At 64.3% G+C, this 15,219-nt stretch overlaps 3 protein-coding genes across 3 annotated transcripts; 2 read left to right on the top strand and 1 right to left on the bottom strand.

Moving 5' to 3' along the window:
* The first annotated feature begins 1,665 nt into the window (after positions 1-1,665).
* On the top strand, positions 1,666-2,643 carry SELPLG (selectin P ligand). Its single transcript, XM_059827929.1, has one exon. It carries the CDS (start codon positions 1,666-1,668, stop codon positions 2,641-2,643), a length of 978 nt encoding a protein of 325 aa, XP_059683912.1.
* Positions 2,644-9,339: 6,696 nt separating this feature from the next.
* TMEM119 (transmembrane protein 119) lies at positions 9,340-10,107 on the top strand. Its single transcript, XM_059827928.1, has one exon. It carries the CDS (start codon positions 9,340-9,342, stop codon positions 10,105-10,107), a length of 768 nt encoding a protein of 255 aa, XP_059683911.1.
* A 2,415-nt stretch (positions 10,108-12,522) lies between these two features.
* Positions 12,523-14,844, bottom strand: ISCU (iron-sulfur cluster assembly enzyme). Its single transcript, XM_059827816.1, has 5 exons — positions 14,761-14,844; positions 14,559-14,672; positions 14,191-14,301; positions 13,456-13,534; positions 12,523-13,075 (listed from the first exon to the last, which is right to left on the bottom strand). Exons 1-5 carry the CDS (start codon positions 14,842-14,844, stop codon positions 12,978-12,980), a joined length of 486 nt encoding a protein of 161 aa, XP_059683799.1. The 3' UTR covers positions 12,523-12,977.
* Positions 14,845-15,219: the final 375 nt, after the last annotated feature.

Raw genomic sequence — 15,219 nt, 5'->3', positions numbered from 1 at the left:
CCTTGCGTGCAAAGGCCGTTTCCTAGTGTTGGGGTACCTCCATGTCCCCTCTCGGAGCACTGTGACCTGCCCCCCCATCCCATTTGTGCCTCCACCATGCCCGGGGAGGGCCGGCAGCCCTGGCACCAGGTTTGCCGTCACTTCTGCTTTTGGGGCGGCGCGAGCCCCAGCGCGCAGCTCAGCGGAGCCGCCGGTGGGGCCAAGCCGGCCAGGGGACTCCCACGGTGCGCCCAGCACGCCGGGGAGGGGCAGGAGACCCCTTTTTGGGGTGCACCCCACGCCCTGGCTGCCCTCGCCGGTGGGTGCACGCAGTCCCCGACCCTCGGTGGCCCCGCTCCTGGCGTGACGTCTTTCCCCCACCGGGCTCTCCGAAACCACAGCCGCTCTTCCGTGCCCGCCTTTCCTTCCCTGCCCGGGCAGCAGGCACAGGCGGAGGGCAGCCCGCGACGCCCCTCGGGTTTCGGCGGTTGCCTGGCCCCGGGGCTGCCCTCGTGCCCCCGTGCCAGCGCAGCCGGGCCCTCGCTGGTGATGCCTGCCGCCGCTGCAGCTCGGGGTCCCACGATGTGCCCTGGCAGAGGTGAGCCCCGGTGGGAGGGTGCTGGATCGGGGCTGGGCCCCAGGGGTGCTGTGGGTGCAAAGGGGATGCTCAGGGTCCCCCTCGGTGCATGCGCGGGTCCCCAGGGAGTGCCACGCTGCGCGCAGCGCTGGTCCCTGGGGTTTTTAGGAGGCAGGTGGGTGCTTTGGGGACGTGGGAGCCTCCCGGGGATGCTCGGAGCTGGGGGAGCACCGATCGGCGGTTGGATGCTGTTGGGTGCGAGGACGCGGGGACCTCGCTGGCCTCCCCCCACCGGGGCTGCTGGGGGGCCGCTGGTGTAAGGAGGGGGGGATTTGGGGCAGGTTTGGGTGGGTTTGCCTCTCCTCCTGCTGCAGCGCAGATGCAGAGGCACATGGTGGCCTGGGCCCAGGAGCCCTGCGCCAGCCCGGCCGGCGGAGGGGGAAGACGGGCACCCCGGGGCGGGGGTTCGACTGAAACATGTGCGGCATCCTTGTGCTTTCATTTCTGCACAGGGAATCATCCTGCAACTGCCCTTCCCACAGCAGCCGTCTCCATCGCGGCTCGTTTCCCATTTCCAGACACTCAACTTCCTTTTCAAAACTTTCTTCTCAAGCGGAGTCGGCGGGGCCAAGCTCCCGCAGGCAGAGGCAACTCCGCTCTGCCGACCGCGGCTGGGGGAGGTCGGTGGTCGCATCCTCCGGCCCCCCCAAACCCAAGGTCCCCTCTCCGGGAGGGGAGGAGGATGCTTTGCTCAAGTGCCATCCCTCCTTGGGGCCATTTCCAGCCTGAACAATAGAGCTCAGCATCCCGTCGCAGGGAGAGGGACCCCAATTTCATCTGCCCACTCTGTTCCCCCCGCAGGTCCCATGGCGCCGGGCCGGGCCGTGCTGGTGCTGCTGGTGCTGGTGCTGGTGCTGAGCACCCTGCGGGCGTGCGGGGCCGTGCGGCCGCCGGAGCCAGGGGAGCACCGCAGCGTGCAGTGGGTCTGGGGGGCGGCCGGGCAGGCGCAGGCTGAGCCCCAGCCGCTCTCCCGCAGGAAAAGGGCCGACGGCGGGCAGCAGCCCAGCACCACCGCCACCGTGCCGGGGCACGGCCACACTGCCACCGCGATGCCCAGCAGCAACAACACCGATTCCCCCGAGCCCGACCCACTGCTGGGCTCTGTGCTGCTGAAAGAGCCTGGCACCAACGCCAGCGTGCACCGGGGACCTGCGGTGCCAACCACAGCCAATCTGCAGGATGAGACCGACTCCCCTGAGCCCGACCTGCTGCTGAGCTCCGTGCCACCACCAGCGCCCAACACCACCGCCAGCCTGCACCGGGCTCTCGCGGTGCCGACCACAGCCGATCCCCTGGATGAGACCGATTCCCCCGAGCCCGACCTGCTGCTGAGCTCTGTGCCACCACCAGCACCCGGCACCACCGCCAGCCTGCACCGGGCTCTCGTGGTGCCGACCACAGCCGATCCCCTGGATGAGACCGATTCCCCCGAGCCCGACCTGCTGCTGGGCTCTGTGCCGCCAGCGGAGCCCAGCACCCAGGCAGCACCCCGAAAGAGCAACACCACCATCCCCAGCTGGCTCACATCACCCACCGAGGAGGCGACCGTGGCCGGCAGCACGGACAGCCGCTCCTCTGTGGGGCCACGCTCGGCCACCCCCCCAGCCCTCGGCCCCACCACCACGGGTTACAAGAAAGTCAAGAAAGCCGGAGCCCCCCCTGCGCCGACTCGTTCGGCCCCTTGGGACACAAAGCCGGGGGGCACCGCGGTGCCGGTCCCCTGGGACCCCAGCAGGGTGATGGGCAAGTGCCTGCTGGCCATCCTGCTGCTGGCGCTGGTGGCCGCCACCTTCATGGTGTGCACGGGGGTGCTGGGCGCCCTGCTCTGGCGACGGGCGCGGACGGCACGCCGCCGGCTCAGCCGCACCGAGATGGTCTGCATCTCCTCCCTGCTGCCCGACGGCGAGGTGGCCGCCAACGGTCCCAAGCCCGGCCCGGCCCGGCGGCCAAAGCTGCTGCTCGATGGCAGTTCCGAAGCCGACGGTGACAACCTGACTCTCAGCAGCTTCCTGCCGGAGCACTCCTGAGCCGCGGCGATGGCATCCTGTGTCCCAGAGCACCGGGGGGCCGGCGGCTGCACTGTGGGCATGGTGCCCGCTCCCCGGTGCTGCCACGCGTGGAGCCACGGGCAGGGGACCCCCATCCCCTTGGGTTCGTGTTTCGATTTGGACCGGCGTGATGGGGAGCTGCTTTCCCCTGGGGCGAGGTCAGCCCTCGAGGCTGACCCCATTAAAGCGTTATCCGGACATGGTGGTCTCTTCCTGGTGGGGACAGTGCCCACCAGCCCCCCCGGCCCCCTCCCCTCCACCACCTGCCCACATCCCCTGCCAAAATTTCGCTTCTCCATCCTCCTCCCCCAGCAGCAGCCCGAGCCGCCCCGGGGAGGGGAGAACAGAAACGAAACCCGCGGCCGCCCGGTGCCGAGCGGGGGGCCAGACCCAAGGCGGGTGGGGACCGCAGCCCCGGGACCCCCTCCCCACGTGGGGCTCGGCCTTGTGCCGCGACGTGGGAGCGGAAAGGGTGGCGGTGCCGGGGCGGAAATGCCGGCGGGGGGGAGACGGGGACAGGGACGGGTGCGCTCGTGGCATAACGTGTTCCTGCCCTGCGGTCGCCTGCAGCGAGGTGAGGGGACGCCTCTGGGACCGTCACTGCCCGTTGGGGTGGTCCTGTGCACTCAGGGCTTGTCCCCGGTGGGCAAACGGTGGTCGCAGGCTCTCGGCCTCGTAGGGCAGCATCGGCCAGGGCTGTCCCTGCCTGGCGGTGGCCGGGCTGGGAGGGGTGGGGAGAGCAAAGCCGTGAGCACCCACCGAGGGTGCCACCACCATCGTGCCCGCAGCCGGGGCTGAAGGGGGCTCAGGTTTGCTCCCAGGTCCCACCTCCCCCTGGTGTGCATGTGTCGGTCACCCCTCGAGCCACCAGCCCGACCCCTTCCCTGTGCCCGGCCCTGGGGGAACCGCCCGAGGGAGCAGAAATGGCCCAGGACTGTCCCTGCCCTGCCAGGCTCGGTGTCCCTGTCCCCACGTCCCCATCCCCACCCCACCAGGCTCAGTGTCCCCATCCCTTCATCCCCATCCCCGCCCCACCAGGCTCAGTGTCCCCATCCCTTCATCCCCATCCCCGCCCCACCAGGCTCAGTGTCCCCATCCCTTCATCCCCATCCCCCCCCCACCAGGCTCATTGTCCCTGTCCCCACGTCCCCATCCCCACCCTGCCAGGCTCAGTGTCCCCATCCCTTCATCCCCATCCCCGCCCCACCAGGCTCAGTGTCCCTGTCCCCATGTCCCCATCCCTGCCCCGCCAGGCTCAGCATCCCCATCCCTCCATCCTCATCCCTCTGTCCCCATCCCTGCTGTGGCCAGGCCCAATGTCCCCACCTCTCCATCCCCAGCCCTGCCCTGCCAGGTTCCGCATCCCCATCCCCACGTCCCCATCCCCACCCCACCAGGCAGCTTCCGCCGCCCTCGATGTTTGCAGCGCACGCTTGGGCAGCGAAGCATTTCGGCAGGCGCTCGCGGCATCGCTGTGCCACCCCGTCCCGAGCTGAGCCCTGGGTGTGCCACCGCCTCAAAAGCCACTTTCGGGGGTGGCCGTCCCATGGGGGTGTTGGCAGCACAGCGGCTCACCTGCGCCCCGGCCACCCCGGCCCTGCCGCCTGCTTACATTCGCACTGTGCTTCGGATATTTTCCATCTGGGGCCGAGCAGCCGCGCTGGCCCCGTGCCCTCCTGCAAATGTAAATGTTTACGGGTGAGTCAGCGCGGGCGAGGGGATCCGCAGCCAGCGGCAGTGGCCGGCCCCGGATGGGACACCCCGGCCATGGGCTCCCCAAGCGATGCCACCCTGCTCTGCCCCCCCGTGTCCCCACGCATGCGGACGCAGCGCCCTGCCGTGCCGAAAAGCAGCCGCAGGAGTTCATGGCTGGGCTGTAATGGGCACCGAGGTTCATGTGGCTCCGGGCTGTCGGGGCCAGGCGGGGAATGGGAGTGCGCAGGGACCACTCTCACCCCCAGACCCACTTTCTCTTGGAGGTGAAGGGATGCTCCCGTCCTCCGGCTTCACCCCACAGCGGCTCGCCCAGCCTCTGCCCCGGTCCAGGTGAGGATGAGGCTGGCGGGTCCCAAGAAGGCGGATGGGTGCAGGTTGGAAGGATTGATCCTGCTCTCGCCCAGCCCCGTGCCTGCCCTGCGCCTGCTGCTCTGGGAGCCCAGCGAGCAGCGAGGATAAACTTTCCTCCACCGCCGGAGCACGAGCCGGCTGCCAGGAGCCGGGAATCGCCCTATTTGGCATAGTCGGCAGGTCCTGTCGGGCTGCCATCTCCAGCTCACGGCAGAGGAATCCGCAGGAAGCCAGCGCGGTGCCGCAGCAGGATCCTCGGGGCAGGCCGCCCCGGCCAGCCTCTGTGCCCTGCAGCGGGAGGGCAGCGTGCGGTGCACGGGGCCACGGGGCTCTCCGTGGCACGATGCTGTGCTGTGCATGGCACGATGCTGTGCTGTGCACGGTGCTCTACACGCCATGGTGCAGCTCCGCAGGATCAGTCCCCTCTGGATATTTCGCTGGCACAGCAAAGCGCAGCCCCACGGAATAAATTACAAGCAGAGCAGGGCCGAAATGTCTCAAATTGCAGGTTACCTCGGGCCGGCTGTGCCGCGGAGCCGAGCCCTGTGGGTCCCCACGTTCCAGCTGCCCCAAATTACAAAGCGGGGCCCGGGCGGCACAGCCCTGCCCAGCGCCGAGGGCCGAGCCCTCCCCAGCCGCAGGCAAAAACGGCAGCGTAATGGCCGGTGTGTGCTGGCATCCCGCGCTGCGTGTCCCCGCGCCTCTGCCCCCCGGGCAGGGATGGGGACCCCGGACAGGGGTGGTGGGGACTATGACCAGGGAAGAATGGGGACCCTGGGCAAGGAGGGATGGGGATTGTGGCTAGGGCGGGATGGGGACCCTGTGCAAGGAGGGATGGGGATTGTGGCTAGGGTGGGATGGGGACCCTGGGCAAGGAGGGATGGGGATTGTGGCTAGGGCGGGATGGGGACCCTGGGCAAGGAGGGATGGGGATTGTGGCTAGGGTGGGATGGGGACCCTGGGCAAGGAGGGATGGGGATTGTGGCTAGGGCGGGATGGGGACCCTGGGCAAGGAGGGATGGGGATTGTGGCTAGGGTGGGATGGGGACCCTGGGCAAGGAGGGATGGGGATTGTGGCTAGGGTGGGATGGGGACCCTGGGCAAGGAAGCCCAACCCAACGCCGGCGTCACAGGTCGCACAGCGGGGAATCGCAGCCCCCATCCCCATCTGGGCTGCAGGAGTGGAGTCCAGATGCCGCTGGAGCTCCTCCAGGCCGGCTGGGCTCGGCAGCACGGCCGCCCTCGCACCCCCCGGCCTCACCTCGCCTTTCCCCCTTCCCCTCTAAGATTTCAGCACTGATCACTTAAGGCCGGGAAAAGCCGCCCCAGCAGCTGCATGGAGCCGCCGGCTGCAGACAGACGGACGGACCCGTTATTTCTGGGAGCCACGATTACGTTCAGTGACGCTGGGAGAAACCCAAATGGCGCCAGTTCCCCTCCGGCTTTCCAGTGCCGGCGGTGATGGGAACAGCCGCAGCCTCGCGGGGGTCGCAGTCCCCGGGTGCCGGCGATGGCTTTTTTGGGGGGACGTGGCCGGGTCCCCGGGGAGGCGCGCGGAGGCGAATAGCAAGAGGATGAGGTCACCCGTCGGCGGCTGCAGCCTCTTGAGCAACTTCAGCCCAGGCGGAGGGGACCGCGGAGGGGTGGGCAGAGCGCTGCTGGGCGGGGGGGCCCAGGCGATGTCCCCGGACCCCCCGACCCGGAGACGGTGCCCTGGGGAGCTGCGTGGCCACCGCTGCTGCACTGGTCTGGGGAACTGCAGGGGTGGTTTTCTGCACCCCTGCCTGCACCCCGAGGCAGAGGTGCCTGTGCCGGAGCATTTCCAGGCTGCGGTGTTTAGGACATGGTCTCCTGAAATGAAGCGGGGGGGGGTCCTGAGCCCTGTCTGCCCCCGTGCCACACTGCCAGCCTCCAAAAATGCCAGGGCACCGAGCCCGACACCCTCCCTGTCCCCCTTGGCCCCGGGTGTTGGGTGGCCTCAGTGGCTGCACCCCACCAGCTCGTGCCTGCGCCCAGGGAGGGCAGCGGGGTTTGGGATTGTGGGACTGGGCATGGGGACAGGATCCGGCCCTGGGCTGGGATGCCGGGACCCAGGCATGCATTGAAAGGCAGCTGGGTGGCGGCTCCTGGCACGGCATCACCGGGAGGCGTTTTGAGGGGTGCCAGCACCCCGGTCCCACCACGACAGCTCAGCCACGTGGCCACAGGACGGAGTTTTACCTCCTTCATCATGGGCAAAAACACCCTTGCAACAAACACCCCTGCCACCCCCTTCCCCACTTGCACCCTAAAAAGTGTCCCCTTCCAGCGGTGCTGCCGGGATGACGGGGGGCACTGGGGCTCCCCCCCTTTTCTGGTGGGGAAGCCCCCCAGCCCCCAGCTGGCTTTCGGCTGGGAGGGGGCCAGGGGCCGCCTGCCCCTCGCCGGCCTCCCGCGCTCCCTCCCCAAACCGGCCCTAATGAGAACAAGCTGGTCCTGGGCTGCGGCGCAGGAGGAGGAGAGGGAGGAGGAGGAGGAGGAGGAGGAGAAGGAGAAGGAGGAGGCTCCATCCCAGCAGGCAGCAGAAAGAGGCGCGAGGAGGTGAGGGAGGTGTGCGGGACAGACCCCGTCCTCCCGGCTCCCTCCCGCCGACGCGGCGGCTGCAGGCGAGGTGAGGATCCTGCCGGCGATGCCAGCCTGGCCCCCCAATTTCGGGGTGGCTCCCAAGCGGGGCGCAGGCTGCCCCATGGCCAGGGGTGCCGGGGTGAGGTCTGGGCAAGGTCCCTGCGGCGGGACGCGGGATGGAGCTGTGCGCTCACGCACGGTTTGGAGGATGCTGCGCCTGGACAGCATCAAAATCGTGACCTTCCCGAGCGTTTGGGGAGCGGAGGGAAGCGGAGCGGGGTTTGCCTGCGTCCGGCCAAGCCGGAGCCGGGGACGCGCTGTGGGTCTGGGGGTGGGAGAGGATGGGGGTGGGATGGAGATGGGTACGGAGGGCTGGCGATGGCCGCGGCGACAGGCCCTGCTCTTGGCACTGATTTGGGCTTCGGTCGGCCCCTCTGCGGCCATGGCTGCTCATGGCTCCGCTTGCTAACGGCAAATTAATGCCTTCGCCTTCCCCGGGACCCCTTTCCCCGCCGCAGCCGAGGGGCCCCTCTCTGCAGCGAAGGCGGCGGAGGGGGAGGATGAAGGGGCTCGTCCCGGCCCCCTCAAAAACCCTCGTCCTGGCTGTGCCACCATTACCGCAGCAGCCCAGAGCCCATGGCAGCGGCGATGCCTGTGGTGAGCCGGGAAGGTCGGGGGTCCGGGGGTCCGGGGGCGCCTCCCGCCTCCCCCGCCGTTTGTTTGCTCTGGTTTAATGCAAACCAGATTTTTGCAGCCGGGAAGGACCTGGAAGCCAAGTCCCGCTGCTGGAGTCCCTCCTGGTTTGCAGCGCTGCTGGGTTGAGTTTGTTTGGGGGGAAAATGGGAGGCGGGGTGGGATTTGGGGGGCCCGAGGTTGGGGGAATTGTCCTGGGGGGTCCCCACCGACAGACGCAGGGAGCTGGTTCGTGAGACCTTCCCGTGGGGCTGTGCAGAGGGGAGAGCTCTGGGACCAGCTTGATGGCGTTACATGGCGCGGCGCAGCCGAAACACGCTGCCATCCCCCGGGGACACGCCGTGACGCGCTGGGGACAGTCGCACCACGCTCCCGAACCCCGCGGGGGTGCAGAGCCCAGCCGGGGGCTCGCCCCGGCTCATCACTTCGGGCTTTGTGCGGGGATGGGAAACACTCATCCCATGTCCTACAACGTGTTGTGGGCTGTGGCTGCCGGCGTGGGGCAGATCCAGCCCCATCCCGCACGGAGGGGCACAGCATGGCGAGGGGACAGTGTTGGCAGCCGCCTTCGCCCTTCACCGGTGATGCTCGGGCAGCCGAGCCCCCTGGGACCCCCAGTTCACTGCACCCCAGCTCCAGGGCTGCCCCTTTGCAAAGGCTCTGGGGGGCTCCTGCGCCCCGTCCCGGCACTGCTTGGCAGCGCGGCGGCACCGGGGTAAAATCCTGCCGCCAACCTATTTTTAGCCACGCTCAAGCTGGGAATCATTTGTAACGGTCTGCGCCGGGACAAGCGGTTGGGAAATGCCGCTCGCGCCGGGGGCCGGCCCCTCTGCCGCATCGCCTGTGTCAAAGTTTCCACTGGAAACCTCAATTTTTAAGGAATTTTCTAATCAGCCAAATGACCGTTGTCTGAAGCTGGTTCTTGGCGGCGGCCCCGGTCCCCTCGCCGTGCACGCAGCGTCCCCCAGGCTTAAGCAATTCGATTCAGCTGGTTTCCATCTATTTTTTTTTGCAGCGTCTCGTTGCAAAACAAACGCAGACCCTTGCTCGGCGTCGGGGCAAGGAAACCGGAGCTGCTTTTTGCTTTTCTTAAGGAAATTCAGCTGGGTGAATAAGCGACCGCCGGAGCTAACCGTCGGTGATTCGACGCTTGTGCTTGTCCTCTGTGCCGAAGCCGCACGCAGGGCTCGGGGTGGGTACTCTGTGGGGCTTCGCTTGGGCCAGGGCTTGGGGGTCTCGCTCCATCGGGGTGTTAATGTTTTGCCCTCCCCTCTGCATCCCGCAGGTCGCTGTGCACAAGCCCCGGGGGAGATGGCGGTGCGGCTGGCGATGGGCGTGTGGCTGCTGCTGCTGCTGCTGGCGGCAGCTCCGGTGCACTCGGCAGCGCCCCGGCACGCTGCGGTGCTGCCCGATGGCGGGGGCAGTGGAGATGGCGAGGAGGTCTCGGCCGCACCGCCTGTCCACCCCGTGACGCCGGGGACCGGCCCGACGGTGGGGGACGTGGTGGGGACCACAGTCACCAACAGCTCTGCACCGGGCGGCATGCTGGATGGACTGGTGGACTTCTTCAAGGAGTACATGCTGCTGGTGGTGGTGGTGGGCTCGCTGGCCTTCGTCCTCCTCTTCATCATCTGCGCTGCCGTCATCGTCCGGCAGAAGCACAAAGCGTCCGCCTACTACCCCTCCTCCTTCCCCAAGAAGAAGTACGTGGACCAGCGGGACAAGGCAGGGGGGGCCCGGGCTTTCAACGAGGTGCCTGAGAAAGCCCCCGACCCCGGCGCCGAGGAGCCCCTTGACTGCAGCCGGCAGCTGCAGGCAGACATCCTCGCTGCCGCCCAGAACCTCAAATCCCCCCCCAAGACACCGCTGGCCAACGGGGCCCGAGGGGAGCAGAAACCCCCCACCGAGGAGGAGGAGGAGGAGGAGGAGGAAGGAAGCAAAAAGTTAGGCGAGGAGCAACCCGCCGAGCCCCCTCCCCAAAATCCAGGCACCGAGGAAGCGGCCGGTGCAACAGGAGCAGGGGGTGAGGGGGCCCCCAACGCAGCCCAGGATGGCCCCCCGGACCCCCCCAGCATCTAGGGCAGGGACTTGGTCCCAGGCAAGCCCGAGGAGCCGCCGGCTCGGGGGGACGCCCCGCGGACACGCGATGGACACGGTGGTTTGTTGCTCCATATGTACGTGGCGGCTCAAGGAAGCCCCGATGAAGCCCCCCCCTGCTCCCCCCCCACCCCCTCCGGAGCCCACCGACCCTTGCACCGGCGGGATGCCGTGGCAAAGCCATGGGTTTTTTTGGCAGATGGCGTTTCTGGGCAGTGCTGGAGTGGGGTCAGCCCCACGGCTCCTGCTGTCCAAGGGGCTTTTCCCACCCCCGGGCACTGTGTGGGTGCACCCCTCCCAGCTCTGGCTCTGCCCCCCCCCCGTGCTGTGCCGGGCAGCCCTCGCCCTCCACCACACACCACCAGCTTTCTCCCAAATGTGATTTTACTAATCAGCAGCATCCCGGGCGCCTGGCCGGGAGCTGCATCCCCCGGGCAGAGGCGCAGCACTGCAGCCGGGGGGCTGTCTGTACAGCCATCCCCCCCACTCTGTGGGGAGTGGGGCAGCGGCTCGATGCGACCTCAGGCACCATGGGCTGGCTTTGCCAATTGCTGTGACCACCGAGGAATGGAGGAGGGGATGACCTTGGCCATCCTTGCCCTGCTAAGGGGAGAAGGGAAGAGGATTTAGCAGCAAGGACCTGTCCTTTCATTTTTCTGCCCCAAAGCTGCGGCCCGAGGGCAGCCCGGAGCCCAGCTGGACTTTTGCCTTATTTTCTTAACCCCCCAAGCTCGTAATAAAGACGTTTCCTACGCAGATCTCCTCTCCCGTGTGTTTCTGCAGCTGGCGGGGTGGCCGAGGCACAGTCCCCGTATCTGCTTGCTCCTTCAGGGCCCTCCCCGCATCATGCTGGTATTGGGGTGCACCCAGTTTCGGCTCCAGCCCCACAGGGCCCACATGCCCCCAGAGCCCAGCAGGAACAGCCGGCCCGGCCGTGCTTCAGGCTGAAGGTTATCCATGTGGGTGAAACCCCCAGGAGCTGGGGGGGAACGCGCTTATCCTTCACAAAATCTGTACACCGACGCGCCATTTCTGGGAAACTTATCTCGCAGCCCACAGCCGAGGGCACGGGGGGGCTGCGGTGCTGCTGCACGCCTTGGCACAGGGACCCAGTTGCGCCCAGTGGGGGTGCAGGCAAACCTGGAGGGCAACACATCCCCATACCCCTGTATCCATGCATCCCCACATCCCTGTAACCCATTTTGTCCCAGCCACGGGGCAGGAAGCCCATGCATCGGGACAAAACCTTTCCTCTTGGAAGAGCGTGCTGGCTTTTATCTCCCTTTTGCCCCTATTTTGTCAAGGGGCTCTCGCAAGCACAATGAGCCCATTCTGCCCCAAAGCGGACATGGGCATCTGAAGTTTCCCTGATTTTTATTTTTTTTTTTAAACTAGGAAACTGCAGGACTGCTCCCAGGGAGCGAGGCACATTCCTCGCTGCGGGAGGGCAGCAGGAGGCAGGGGCCATGCCGAGGGCCAGCGTCTGGCACGTGGGGCGGTGCCGAGCTGAGGTACCGCAAGAGCAGTCTTGTGAGAGACAAACCACAGCAGCAAAAACACGTGGTCTGCTCCGCATTACAAAAAAAAAAAGTTGTGGACAGATGTATTAGAATGAGCCACTTTTTTAAATGTGGTTTTTAAAACACCCTAGGTATGAAAAAAGGCAAGTAACATTTCTTGGGTAGTTTAAAAATCTTAAGAGCAGGCGAAGTTTTCAAATGTGTTTTGTTTGTTTTGGAAATCTATGAAAATACTTCCCTGGAAAAGCCACCAGAAGGCACCGGAGAGCACAGAGGCCTGCAGCACAGAGGGTAAGCCATGCCAGATCTCAGCAAAACATTTAACTTTCAAAGTTAAAGTTAAGTTTTGAAGTCCCAGGGAGCCAGCCCACACTTGGCAGGCAAATCCTCGCGTAGGTGACCACCACCCACGCTCTCCCGAGGACCCACTCCTCTGGCAAAGCTCAGCTGAACCGTGCCTGGCAGGATGCAGAAGCTTCATTCCCAGAGACTGACCCCTGCTCCCCTGGGAGCTCCCCCTCAGCTCCGCTATTCCCCTCATGGGTTCGAATCCGAGGGCGTACCTACTCTCAACAGCGTACTGGGCCAGGCCAAAGGTTGAATTCTTATAGGAGACACTCCAAAATTAAGATTTTTCCTCTAACGGGAGCTTCAAAGAAAAAGAAGAAAGTATTAGTCATGACAGGATGCGAGCAGAAGCAAGCCCTGCTAGCACTGAGTCTGCATTTCCTGGAGTGGCAGCAGCCAGCACCCAGATGCTACTTGCTGGGTCCCCTCAGTGTATTGTCAGTGGCCTCTGGTGCCGGCTGAAGCGTCCCAACACCCCAGACAGAAGGAACTCCCATGCGGACTGCGAAATGAAACGCCGACACAGCTGTAAACTTGCAGGCAGACGCGCTGCCCCACATTTGTATACTGCATTGATACACAGACTGATCTGCAGTTCTTACATAAAGACCAAGGCAATGTTTCCCACTAAATTCCATAAAATATTAGGCAAAACTATACATCTTCCAAAAAAGTGCAGCCCTTCCAGTACCGGAACAGCAGGATTTTCTCTCCCGAGAGAAGCCACAGAGTTCTCTGCAGCTGAGCAGTCGTCTTCACTCTTAAGGTTTCACACACAGTCGTGAGAGGACACAGGCTGCTGAAACACCCACATCCCAGACGTGTAAGCACTACGAGAGTGGCCGTACACACACGAAGAGTGACACGTTGTGCGTAAGTTGTGCGTATCTTACAGCTTCATTTAGTAGTGCGCAGGATCCTACTAATAGCTAGAATAATTGCACTGCAAATTTAAGTGGAATGAGAACAAGCTTTACAGTCAGTTTAGGCATTGTTTGCTTTCTTCTCTGACTCTTCTTTGTTTGGATCCTGCTTCAACTTGTAATCGGCCAAGGCAGCCTTGATTGCGTCTTCAGCCAACACTACAGAGAGAACAAGACAAGTATTTCAAGGACAAGAAAGAGTCATTTAGAACAAAAGATGACATAAAAACAGAAGCAGCCAGCAGTTACCACCACTGCAGGTAGCACTGGTTGGCATCTTAGTAGAATATAAGAATCTGAACGCTTCTTATCAGTCTGATGAGCTACGGAGTCCAAAAGATGAAAGAGACCTGAGAATTCTTAAAATAACCCCAAAATCAGAACATATACAAGTTTTTCTTGCGGGCCACCCTTAGCTGTTCCTTGTGCAGAAACTTTATTTGGAAAACAACATTCAGAAGCATCTGTGCTATTCCCAGAGTTCTCCCTCTCAAATACACGCTTGTGTTTGAACTTTCACCGTTTGGTCCTCTACTTACTCGAGCAGTGCAGTTTGACGGGAGGAAGGCAGAGTTCTTTAGCGATATCCGTGTTCTTGATTTTCAATGCTTCGTCAACCTGAAACACAGTTAGCGTGTAGTCACTGGTCACGTGAGGTACAACACAGGCTGCAAAGGCATGTGCTGCAAGAGTGCTTTACTGCTCCAGAGCCAACCAAATCCACACGGAAGAACTTCTCAACTGCCAGGGGCAGTGAATGATGTCGGAATTAAGGAATGGCTCAGAGTGAGCAGTGGTGGGAATGAACCAAAGCATACCAGTGTTACAGATTAAGTGTCACAGGGGGATTGGTCTATGCTTACCTTTTATCATAATATAGAAACACATTTCTTGTCTGTCAGAAAAAGACAAGACTCCATAACTAAGCTTTCTTTCAGAGCCTATGATCTGCATGACTTTGCTTTCTGCACAAGACACAAAGTTCTTCCCTGCAGATTCATAGAGGTCCTTAGAAAAGGCAACTATTGCTCTAGAAGTCAGACCACTAACGGGGTTGACAGTCACAGAATTATTAAGGTTGGAAAAGACCTATAAGATCATAAAATCCAACCATAAAGTCGCTGCTTTCTAAGCTACTGTACCACACTGCATGAAGTCAGCGCTGGCATTCCTAGGCCCCTGTTTCCTGTGCGGTCCCAACACAGAACACAAGCAGGTTTGAAGCTCTGAAGGTTTTCCGCGGTGCCACCTCCAACTCCGGCGAGGACCCTTACCGTTTTCCCTTTGACCCACTCCGTCGCCAATGAACTCGACGCGATCGCCGACCCGCAGCCGAAGGTTTTGAAACGGGCATCGACGATCCTTCCGTTCTCATCCACTTCCACCTGCGAGAGTGGTGGTGGCACCTCAGCGGCCGGTGCCTGGCCCCAGAGCCACCCTCTCAGGCCCAGGCAGGGCCCTGGCTCCCACCGTGCCCTCAGGGGCAGGACAAGGCCTGTCTGGGCCCCAGGGGACGCTTCAGGGTTGGGGGGAGTATGAGGGAAGGCCACGCTGCACCCCTGAGGGGAAGGAGGCAGGTTTGGGCCTTGCAGCAGCCCCACGCGAACCCCCTCCCACGGTGCCAAGGGGTCCCCAAGGTCACCTGCAGCTTCATGACATCGCCGCAGGCCGGGGCGCCCACCAGGCCGGTGCCCACGTTCTTGGCGTTGCGGTCGAGGGAGCCGACATTGCGCGGGTTCTCGTAGTGATCCACCACCTGCCAGAGCACCGCGTCACCAACAGCCACGGCGTGTCCGGCCCCCCTCACCACCACCCCCGCCTCCCCGCAGCCCCTCGCCCCTCACCTTCTTGTGGTAGCCCAGCCTGGCCGCCGCCTCCCCGCGCCCGGGCCGCAGCAGCGCCGCCCCCGCCGCCCTCAGCGCCGCCATCTTGAGCCTGGCGGGGACGAGCGGCCCCGCGCCGCCCTTTTATAGCCTCGCGCGGGATGGCCACACCCCCCGGCCCCGCCCCCGCGCTGCCTCAGGCCTGGCGCCGCCGGGCGGCCGCGTTTTACCCCGAGCGCGGCGGGGGCGCCGTGCGAGGAGGGCGAGCGCTGAAGGCCGCCTGCGGAAAAAACAAACCCCGCGCTGTCGCTAGAACGATCAATAAACGCTGTTTCCAATCACGACGCCGTTTTTATCACGACACCCGGCGCATGGGCGGAGCGCGGCGGCCACACTCAATATGGCGGGGAGCGGCGCCGCGCACGCCCCGGCCCTCCTTGGAGGCCCCCTGACAGCCAGGGCCCGAGATGCCCGCGGCGC

Source organism: Gavia stellata, chromosome 21, assembly GCF_030936135.1.
Source record: "Gavia stellata isolate bGavSte3 chromosome 21, bGavSte3.hap2, whole genome shotgun sequence".
Lineage (NCBI taxonomy): Eukaryota > Metazoa > Chordata > Aves > Gaviiformes > Gaviidae > Gavia > Gavia stellata.
The sequence above is the reverse complement of the archived record's forward strand: the minus strand, read 5'-3'. Positions and strand labels throughout refer to the sequence as shown.